The sequence below is a fragment of the Xiphophorus maculatus genome, chromosome 11 (genome assembly GCF_002775205.1).
Source record: "Xiphophorus maculatus strain JP 163 A chromosome 11, X_maculatus-5.0-male, whole genome shotgun sequence".
NCBI classification, from domain to species: domain Eukaryota; kingdom Metazoa; phylum Chordata; class Actinopteri; order Cyprinodontiformes; family Poeciliidae; genus Xiphophorus; species Xiphophorus maculatus.
The window spans coordinates 4760963-4771791 of record NC_036453.1 but is presented as its reverse complement, the minus strand read 5'-3'; the positions used below and the strand labels follow the sequence as shown (position 1 = coordinate 4771791).

General features: G+C 35.9%; 1 protein-coding gene across 2 annotated transcripts; it reads left to right on the top strand.

The window, feature by feature from the left end:
- The first annotated feature begins 948 nt into the window (after window positions 1-948).
- adad2 (adenosine deaminase domain containing 2) lies at window positions 949-9689 on the top strand. Of its 2 annotated transcripts, none has more exons than XM_014471384.2 (12): window positions 949-1021; window positions 1558-1596; window positions 2292-2460; window positions 2996-3137; window positions 4083-4218; window positions 4573-4701; window positions 4775-4925; window positions 5326-5496; window positions 5665-5879; window positions 6245-6479; window positions 8806-8938; window positions 9391-9689. In XM_014471384.2, exons 3-12 carry the CDS (start codon window positions 2306-2308, stop codon window positions 9499-9501), a joined length of 1578 nt encoding a protein of 525 aa, XP_014326870.1. In that variant the 5' UTR covers window positions 949-1021; window positions 1558-1596; window positions 2292-2305; the 3' UTR covers window positions 9502-9689. The 2 variants fall into 2 exon arrangements, with proteins under 2 accessions (XP_014326870.1, XP_023198523.1); XM_023342755.1 differs by lacking the exon at window positions 949-1021 and adding an exon at window positions 1161-1186.
- Window positions 9690-10829: the final 1140 nt, after the last annotated feature.

The window sequence follows — 10829 nt, the reverse complement described above, 5'->3', positions numbered from 1 at the left end:
GCAAAGTACAGACTTAAATTCAATCGAGAATCTGTGGCAAGATTTTAATATCGTTGTCAATAGACACTTCCTATCCAATCGGACTTAGAAGGAGGCGTTTTATAAGGATTGGCAAGCCACAGAAGACTTGCAGGTGTAACTGCATCTTACAGTTGCTCTTCAATGAATTGACTCAGGAAGGCTGAACACAAAGATATTCTTCTCTCATTTTTCATATCTTCACAACTATGCTCTGCTTTGTGCTGATCTATCACATAACATCCCAGTGTGCAGCCATGCAGGAGCACACCCAAGCCACAGACCAATATTACTTGAATGGGATTTATCTTTGCTGGTTTCCAATATGCTGGAACTCTCTCTGTAGGCGTTTGTGTTGATAGGGTCAATTTGACAGGTTAGCAGCATTTCCTCCTCCAAGGTCTGATTCTATGATTTTTGTATGTCAAACTCAGTGTTGAATAAATTGTAGTATTACTGAAACTTTAGATATTTTATATCAAGACAAAACACCCAGGAATTGGTAGGCTATATATCAGGGGGGGGGGGGGGGGGGGGGGGTTGTTTTGTTTTGTTTCTTTTTTTTTTTAAAGAAGTCATTACAAGAGTAAACTTAATTCACAATTTTGAAATTAATTTCCTTTACTTTTTGTGGGAGTGGGAAAGAAGCAGATTTAATTCAGATTTTATTTATAATAATGTTGAACCAACGTAATTTGAACCTGTAGGAATTACATTGGCTCGATCTGATTTCATGTTTGGTTTGTCTTTTTATGTTGATGTAAATTGTAAATGCAAATCTACCCAATTTATCTACATATAATATCTCGAATTTAGAGACTGACGGGCATTTTAATAAAAAAATATTTAAACTTGAAATGTTTTTAAACAAAGAATGACGTTTAATGAACAGTTTCCTTCCTGTACCGTGTTAAGCTGCCATTTTGACCTTTTACCAGCAACTTCTCAGAAACAAGCGGTTCATCTCCTGTCTTCAGTGTCGAGGAATCATTTATTTGTCCAGGTAACATTTGATCTGTATGTCTAGACGTTTCAGAGTTAGGAAAAACTGCAGAGTCATTCAGACTTTTAAGTTTTAAATGTCAGAGATGAACAGTGCGCCTGTGACTGCGGAAATGTTTAGGTTGTTAGCTTAGCAGCATCGGAGAGCAACTTCAATCATTTACTGGTGAGGAGAAAATACTCGAACATTTGATGATAAACAACGTTAGTAGTTTTGTTTAACATGTGAAGTGGCGAAATATGTGAGTTTTTATTTGAGCTTTTAGGTTTTGTCCTTGCAACTTGTTTTAGCTAGCTATAACCGGAAGTTAGCTAATCAAGTTCAGATCAAAAACTAGCAACTCAAAGTAAAGCACCGGGTTTAAGGGAATACTGCTGCAAGTAATTAATATTTTCATATGCTATGTGCTTTGGCATTTATATTTTTCTCTTTATTGAAAAGTATATAATGATCTTGCTTGATTAATATATCATAGGTTTGGTAGTTTTTGGATTTAGCCTATATTTTGCTAACGCTAATAAAACATTTTAATACAGGATCCTACACACTCTTCATCGGTCTGGAAAAGATTTACGGTAAGTTGTTTTCAAGTCAGGGCTAAATAAATTATGGTATTGAAAATGTGTTTTCTCAAATTAATTGTCTGAAAGATCTCCTTCCTGATAAACTTGAAAGAAAATGAAGATTGTTTTTTTCTGTCTATTCTTCCTCTGTTGCTTTTTTCTCGTTTTTTACTTTCTTGTGTCCTTATCTTCCTTTTCTTTCTGTAATATACATATGAACTTATAAATACTCAGTTCATATTTCTGATTTTATGCTAAAATCGTTTGGGGAAATGTTGTTTGAAAGGTTACAATTTAGCTTTGCTACCCAACGTAGACTCATTTTTAAATAGAAAGGCGTGCTGATGAATGAACAACCCTTCACAAAGAGAGCTAAGCGAGCATTAGGCAGTTTTTAAAAGTCCCACTTAGCTCCAGAAAAATCAAGCACGTGTTTGTTGGACCAAAATGACATTTTCTGCTGCTATCATGCAAATTGGAGGTGAAAGATTAGCTGCTGAATGGAATTTAGGGAGTTTTCCCTCTGTTCTATCAACAGGGATTCTTGAAAATCCAATTTGCTAATAAATGTTAGTTGGAGTGATAGTCCTGTCCAACAATCAAATTAAAAAAAATCCACTCTTGAAATTAGTGTTTTATCATTTAGACTGTTATTCTGGCTCTTCAAATTCATAACACTAACACCAGTGTTGTTCAATTTCCTTCAGGCTCCTTGACAAACATGTCAGATCAAGAAATATTTAAATACAGTCCAAGAGGTGGTGGTGCAATGTTTAGGTCCCTAAAACCTGACTTTGAGCCAGGTTTGCACCATCATCCTCATGAAGTCCACTTGGCAGAGGATGCAGCAGTTCATGGCAGCACAGTAGGACTGAGGTAATGAGATGAGGAGTACATGTCTCTTTTGTTGCTTTGAAGAAGTGGAAATATTTATTGACACATTTTAATTCTGGTACAGTTAATTGTTTTGCAATGTAGTATGTAAACACATTTTTGTTTCTTATCATCTAACCACAGTAAATTTTTCATCTTTGTTTTTTTTACTATAGTTGAGTATTATTTTGATTGCTATTTATATATATTCATATACTTGGGATGTTAAATTACCACTTTGACTCTATTATGTTCTATGCACCATCCATTCAGCCATTGTCTATACTTGCTTATCCTTGCAAAGTTGTTGGGTAAAAGAACAAAGAAGTACTTGTACTAAAAAGGAGCAAAGTTGTTGCTGTTTTTTTATACAGCTAAAGTATGCTTGTCTTGACAGGTTTAAACAAGATTAGAAGTCTACTTAAAGTCTACCTTTTTATATCAAAATTATAAAATCAATGGAAATTTCCCTGAAAGTTTTAGGGAGTTCACAAAACAAAACATAAGGTTAAACATTTTGATTCTTTTCGCTTCATAGAAATGATGCACTTGCAGCTGAAGACTCGAACCATAAACAGGAATCTGTAGTTAGTGAAGGTGACGACGGATCAAACGAGACATCTCCCATCCTCATCAGAAAAAATCTGCTTGATTCTGATGACTTGTTCATGGAAAATGAGGTAAAAAAAAACAACAAATTGTAAAAAATCTGAGAAAAGCTTCCAGAGCAGCAAATGTCTAAATATATTTATATATTTTATGTAGTTGAATTCACCTTTATTTGAGACAAAATTGGTCCATATCATTTAAAGAAAGAAGAAAACACAGACATGTAAACCTCAATCTGCATGTAGACAAAATTTGTCACAATCTACATAGACACTAGTTCACCACATCCAATGTTTGGTGTGCCAGAAGAAAAGATAGAAACTCTAGCTTTTGATCCTAATTCATTTTAGCAATCACACTAGCTCCTTCTTAGGGCTAAAGAAAATGTCACACTGAATACCTTAATTAACCCACACACTTTGTGCTTGACAATGTTTTTTAGGATGTTTGTGCCAAAATGTAAATGGTGTTTTGGACATCTTTTATTATCAAAATATTACCAGAAATAGAAAGCTATTGCTATTAAAAGCTGCTGCTGGTTTTATAGGCAGTTGATTTCTAAAGCTCTGTTAGAAGTGGAGTTCTGGGATAAAATGAATCTTATTTAAAATTAAAAGTGTGGTTAAAAAATAAAGTATGGAAACTCAAACATATAAAATCTGATCACTACTGTAGTATTATGTGCAATGATTGTATGGTGAAACTTTGTATTTCTGTTTTTAAAAATGTCTATCAACATAAAGATTTTGCAAATGTAACTTCTAAAAGGTATAAAATTTTAATTTAAAGAGGAAGAAAATTAGCCAGAACAGAGAAAACATTAGAAATAAAATTCTATTTATCTTTTCTGAGGATATTGTCGTTTTAAGGATTGGTCATTTTAAGTTAATCTTGAGTCACACACAGGAGAAGTTGATCTTCAGTATTTTAATATCCATCACATATGGCCATTATTGACCAACTGTAGAGAAAGAAGGATACAGGCCGAAGCTTTTTGCTTGGTTTCCTCGTTTCAGGATGAAGATTTTGAAGATGCAGTGGTTTTCTCTCTCCGCGGTTTGTCTCCCACTGCAAGCACACTCTCAGATGAGGAGTTTCTAATGGACCAGCTCAAGGACCTCCAGACCACATATGAGAGTACTGGGACTGAAGGTGGAGTTCTGTCTGTGTAGAAGTGAAGTAATGAATGAAGTGTCAGTGTGACCTGTTGTTCAGTCATCTGCAGCTTGTCTATAGAACTGCTGGCCTTTGTCTCTTTGTCCTAAAGGGAATGAAGAACTGGACACTACTTTCAAAACGTAAACTTGACCACATTTTGAGTCCTTTTGTCTCACATCTCTATTCTTGTCCAAAACATTTCCACTGATGCATTTTTTTTAAATAACGTATTTTAAATGCACTAACTGCAGTAAACAACAAATGTGTACATTAGTCTTACCTGTACAGTCAGAGTCCTATTCAGTGATAATGATGTCTGACAGTTTAGATCTTTGGTTTTTCTCATAGTTTGGCAAATGGAGTGGCACAAGAGTCACATGGCAGCTTTAAGCAGCGAGAAGTTTGACGTCCTCCTAAGAATGTATCCAGATTTTTACGGCTGTAAAAGTCACATGGCAGCATTCGTCCTGATAAGTGGTGAGCTTCCGGCACACTATGGATTTAATAATTAAAAATGTCTCATTCATGGAATCGTTTAATTTCTCCACAGAGGTCGTGGATATAACAGGTCGTCCATGTCAGCAGTATAAGGTTGTGGCGATGGGAGCTGGGCGCTCGTGCTGCAGCGGCTGGCTGTGCTACAGCGGCATGATGGTCCACGACTGCCACGCCATAATCATCGCAAGAAGGGCTCTCCTGAGGTGCTAAATGCCCCTTTGGTCAATTAATAATATCTCATGCAAGTCTTTGGAGAGTTCATTAAGTGTTGAACTGGTAGAGTGCTCAAGATGGAGACAGCCTTCACCTAATGTACCAAATCTAGACCTATCCTGTTAAGTAAAAGATTTATCCACTCTTCTATCATACATATGTCCTTCTATTACCTTTTTATTCATTTTTGCTTTCTATGATCCATTTACTTTTTTTAGCTTTGTCATCCAGCCTGCCAGCTTTCTATCCTCCTGAAATGCATTTCTTTAATATTCAGAGTGAAGCTCAGACTGGCAGACTAGATCAAAGTGCTCACTTTGGTGCTGATAAGTGCATGTGATTCATTCAAGACACTGTTGTGGAGAAATATTTTTTCTGGCTTCTGTTCAGGTTTCTATATAAACAGCTTTTGCTGTTCTTTGAAGCCGATCCAACAGCCAAGCAGAGTTGTATTTTTGAGAGCAGCACCGACAGTCATCAGCTGCAGCTCAAACCCAAAATCAGCCTCCATCTCTACACCAACCGGTGCCCTGAGGGAGCCGCTAAGAACTTCTACTTCAAGTAAAGCTGACTATTCAGCATTCATCTTTTTATTATTATTATTATTCTCTTAGAAATTTGACATATTGGAGATGAATACCTGACAGTAAGCACTTGTGATTCAGAAAATCATTTGCTCTTGTTTAGAAGAGCCAATAAATGACTAATATTATGTAACTTGATGTTTAGGAGCTCGGGGAACAACTGTTGGACCAATTTAAAGCTACAGTACCACGCCAAGGGCCTGCTGGTACCAGTGGCTTACCTGGACCCGGGCCTGTGGGGTGCCAAAGTGTGCTGCGTCTCCGGAAGTGATAAATTATGTTGCTGGACCATCATTGGAGTTCAGGGCGCATTATTGAGCCACTTCATTCAGCCGCTTTACATCACCACCATAGTGCTAGGTAAAGTAATTCAATAGTCACTTTATATTTGATAGTTTTAAAACATGTGGTTTTATGCATTTTATTTGTATGTTTTGCATGTGAAGTTTTATGAAAACATGTTGCTGTTTGATGAGTTTAAAGGCTTTTATGAACTGACACATAAAGTATTTACAATCTTGAATTTTGCCACATTTTGTTACATTACAACCTCAAACTTCAGTTCATTTTATAGAATTTTGCAAAATTTGAATTAAACAAAGTTATATGCAAGGTAGAATATAGACATCAAATTCTTAATAAAGCCGCTTGATATAAGTTAAGATGACTTATACATTTATTAGATTAGTCGTCTTTCCATTTAAACCTGAACTGCTTTTGTTTAGGAGGTCAGACGATCTTTAATGAGGAAGTATCTGACATCACCAACAAGCGACTGGGTGATGGATGGGAAGGGATTCTGCCTCTGTCCTACAAGAAACAGGACATCCTCTTCCTGTCCGGCGACTACGTGGGCCCGGCGGAGACGTCCCAGATACATGACAACCTCAGCATCAACTGGTGTCTTGGAGATGAAGACATTGAAGTTCTGGACAGCAGCAAAGGCGGCGTTGTTGAAGGGTGATGTCGTCTTTTTATGCTCACCATTAGATAAAAGAAATGTGAAGTTATTATTAATGCCCTTCTGTCCTGTAGCTTTCCTTCCTTACCCACCTGAAGTTACTACCGGCTAATGGATGATGGCAGAAGGCTGTACTTGTTTAACTGGTCCTGTCTGACCCGCGGCTCCTGCCATCTTTGACAGAACCGGATCGCCCACATTATTCTGCTGCCTGTCCAGCTTTTCTCCATTAGGCTGTACAGTTAACCTTGAGATGACACCAATAGGAAGCGTTAGCAAAACCTGGGAATCTCATATACTGCAAAATTACAAAATCTTACCACATAATTTTGGTGTAGTTTCTAGTGTGAAAATCTCTGTACAGTTGAAATAAGACTAAGCTAACTTGCTTAAATAAATAATTCATTAATATTGGTGAACAAGTTCTAGTCACATTGGCTGATAATTTCACTTATAACAAGACATTTTTCCCATATTACAAGTGCAATAATCTGACAATGGAAATAGCACTTTTTCATTAATATTAAGGAATTATTCACTTTAAAACAAAAAGCTCCTAAATCTTGCTTAAAAGTTATTTATAAGTTAGCTCTTTTTATTTAAAGTGTACTAAGATATTTGAACTACAAAGTAGATCAAAATTCTTGGTAAAATCTTGTGTTCTTTGCAGTAGATTGTAATGTTTTATTTTCTTTTTAGAAGTAATGCATCAATCAATTTACCAGTGATGGAAATCTGTCAATTTGCTCTTTGTTTAGCAATTTTAATATTCCACCAAAGTCCAAACCACCTGAATGCACCAAAACTGATTAATTCTAGGTGCTGTTGAATGACCTTCATATTTATGTATGTCCTGTTGTGTATAAATGTTTAAAAAATTATGAAGTATCTGAAATTAAAGCCTTAAAATGGCATCTTCACTCATTATGTTCTGTGACTCGAGGCGGTTAAAGCTACTCTTAACAAGCTGCTATTGCTTGCTAGGTCGCTAGATTTTTTCGCGTCTTTCATAGATAAGTGTAAATTTATCTGCTGGCTGATGTTCATCTTTGCTACTGGCTCACTTCTGTTGCCAACCCATACAAAGCTTGATGCTTCCTGTGCAGAAAAGTTTGGCACTGATTGGGTTAAGGCTTTAGAGAGCCATATGCCATGTGGAAAGCACAAAACTGCTGCCAAGAGCTGCAGAAAACCCCCAGACATTTTACAGTTTGTCTCCTAAAAAAAATTATTTGTTTTGTACATGTCTGTTGTGATACAAGTTTTACATTTTATTCATAATGGTTTTAAAAACTCTTAAAATACAGTTGGTGAAACCCCATCTAATAATAAATAAATTAAATATTTTGTTTTTGGAATTTAGCAACTATATATATGTAGGGACCTGCCTCACTATTTGTGTTTTTTTTTTTTGTATGTTTACATTTAATTATTGACTGACAGAGTTTTGACAAATGAGTTAATGGAGTTAATGTATTAGGAGCCTTTTGGACCAAAAGTAGCTCAACAGGCCTCAAAAGAAAACTGAATTTAATCCAGTAAATCCAGATGGAAAGCAGTTAATTGTTTTTTGTTTTTTTTTAACTTCGGCTTGAATTATGAATTCTTGTATGGACACTTTGGAATATATATATTTTTCTATAGTTGCATAAAACTTTAGATTTAAACATTTAACAATGTGAATAAAAATATCAATGTGAACATTCTAAATGTAATAAAATAGCTAATAAAAATTATACATTTATAAAAAAATAATCGCAATCATTAGAAAAAAATAAGTAAAAATGCATTGTAATAAAAGTATTCAATACCTTCTAATTTCTAAGTTATTGGTTCTATAATAACCAATAACTTTATAGAAAATAGATTGCAGGCCCGCCGTAGTCTGCTAAAATCAGTTTGTTCTAATATATGGCTGAGGTTTCTTATTCTTTTCTACGTTTAAATAAAGTCACAATAGTTTCCTCGTAGGGTTCCACTTCATTTCTTCCAACCACAGTAAGGGCTGCCTGCAGGAAACCTTCTCTTTTCTTATTCAGCTGGAGAAACGCCACACGGCGCGTTAATACTGTAAAAGTATTTCAACACCCCGATGTGCTGGAGCAGAGGCATTTTTCTTTTAAATGGAGGTTGAAAACATTAAGAATTGTGACCTAAATGTGACACTGCATTTAATGCAGTTATGATTATAGTCTTTAGGCAAAATCAAGCTACCATTTTATCACTCTGTCCTCTCCTCCACCAGCATTAGAACAAGCTTATTACTGCTCTGTTAATACCTGACTGGAAATATTAATATTTCTTGTGGTCTTATTTGTTTCCTAGTTCTCCTTCTGTGAATGGGCCCAGCTTCACCAGCAGACTTTGCAAGAGAGCCCTCTACAGTTATTTCCAGCGAGTTGCACTGCTGGGTGGGCACAGCTACCTGGTGGAGCTGCCCACCTACCACAGTGTCAAGGTGAGTGGACTGCATTCATATTTTGTGCTGCTATTCTGATGACATTAAAAGTGACGATAAGAATTATTTATTTATACTGGAACTTGACGTCCTTAACTGAGATTGCGTTTTTGGATAATTTTACGGCCGTAAAATAAATAAATTGTGCTTTATCTTGTGTAGTTTTAGTCAATAGGAAATAGAGAGTTCCTCTTTAATGAAAACTTGATTCTGTTCAAGCACAATAGCCGAAAATCTTCAATTAAGAATGGAGTGAATGACTTTAATGGTTTGAAAATTCACTTGATGTCTTTAGGAAATAAGGAAAGTTTAAAAGTGAGGGCAGAAAAGCACAACACTGCAAACTTGTACTATTATTTCCTAAATGTATTTAGGGTTCATATGCTTTTCATATGATTCCCAGCTGGTATTTACAACACCACTAAATGTTTTGTGTTGGATTTTTTCCACAGATGGAAGCTTCCATCTACCAGACGGTGAAAGATCTGATCAAGCAGCGCTTCCTGAGCAACCAGGCCGGGCCCTGGAATTCAAAAAAGCTCGTGGATTGCTTCAGCGCTTAAACACTTCTCTCAAACGGGTTACGTGGAAGTTTATTGAAGCTCATCCTGAGATTGGAGTTATTGTTCTTTTAGTGATTTTATTTGCATGTTAATTTAACAAGTAATTGTTTTGTTTGGTTGTTTGGCACAGGAGCTTTCAGTTTGTGTAGGTGTTTATGGAAAATAAACAAGAGCCAACTGTTTGCAGGAGAAATCAGTTTGCTTGATTTGTGGGTGGAAATGCTTTGCTTAAGGGCTCAGATTTAAAGTGGGGAAGATTTTCTCTGCCATGTCGGGAATGAAACATTATTCCTCTGTAGATCTGCAGGAAAAGCTGACAGGATGACAATGATGTTCAATCATTTACTTTCAGTTTTGAGTATTCAAATATTTTGAAGGTTGTAATTGTGAAAACAGTTCAATCATAACAAAATTCAGCTGCAGCTCAGTTGATTAGAGAATCATTGAAGCATTTATTCTAAAATAAAAGAATGTAAATTAAAATATTTCAATGTGTTTGCATAAAATCAGTTAAATGCTTAACAGGAGTTTTTGCTCTCTGAAAACTGTTGGTATAAAGTTCCGTTTATACACCGTCGTCTTGCATGAAGTGCTGCATTGATGCAGTGTGACTGCTGAGGTGTTACAGAAGCCCAGATTGGTTGCTGCTCTGGTGTCTGAAATTCCTCTCGACTCATCAGGCTCTGTGGTTTAGGTCCGGGTGAGTTTGCTGTCAGTCAAGCTCAGTGATATCACGGTCATTGAAGCAGATATCGGTACTTTTGACTGTAAGCAGCATCCAAGTTCTCCTGGAAAATGAAATGTCTACGGAAAATTGGTCAGCAGTGGAAATCTGGAAATGTTCTAAATGTTTTCTGGTAAATTCATTGCTGTGCTCTGACTTTTCCCATCGCATTCTTTTCCTTCCACTCAACTTTCCAGCAAACTGCGTTAATGCAGCGTTCTGTGAGCAGCCAGTTTTTTGTGGAGGGCTTTGGTGACAAGCCTCCAGTCAACTCTCAAGACAGCAGTGTTTCCTATGAACGTGAGTTATAAAATACAAAGGTTTTTTTTTTTTACCTTTTTATTGCTGCTATTGCAACTAAAATGCAAAATTAAAAAAAATAATTTTAATTGGATTGTTTTCTAATTGAGTCAGATGTAACTGTAACCACAAAACTTGTAATCCCTAGAAAATTACATCTTTAGAAAATGTATTGATTACATTGCTGCAGTCTGTAATAAAAAGATTATTTGTTTAAATATGGCAAAACTTGAGACAATAAAGAAAAGAAATAGGAATATTAGTCATGTTTCATGAAATTTTAATATCATTTGCCACTGATTTT

Coding starts and splice junctions, on each gene's coding strand:
- adad2 (XM_014471384.2), top strand. CDS start 2,306: ATGTCAGATCAAGAAATATTTAAATACAGTCCAAGAGGTGGTGGTGCA. Junction 2,461..2,995: donor GGCAGCACAGTAGGACTGAG/GTAATGAGATGA, acceptor TTCGCTTCATAG/AAATGATGCACTTGCAGCTG. Junction 5,880..6,244: donor CATCACCACCATAGTGCTAG/GTAAAGTAATTC, acceptor GCTTTTGTTTAG/GAGGTCAGACGATCTTTAAT.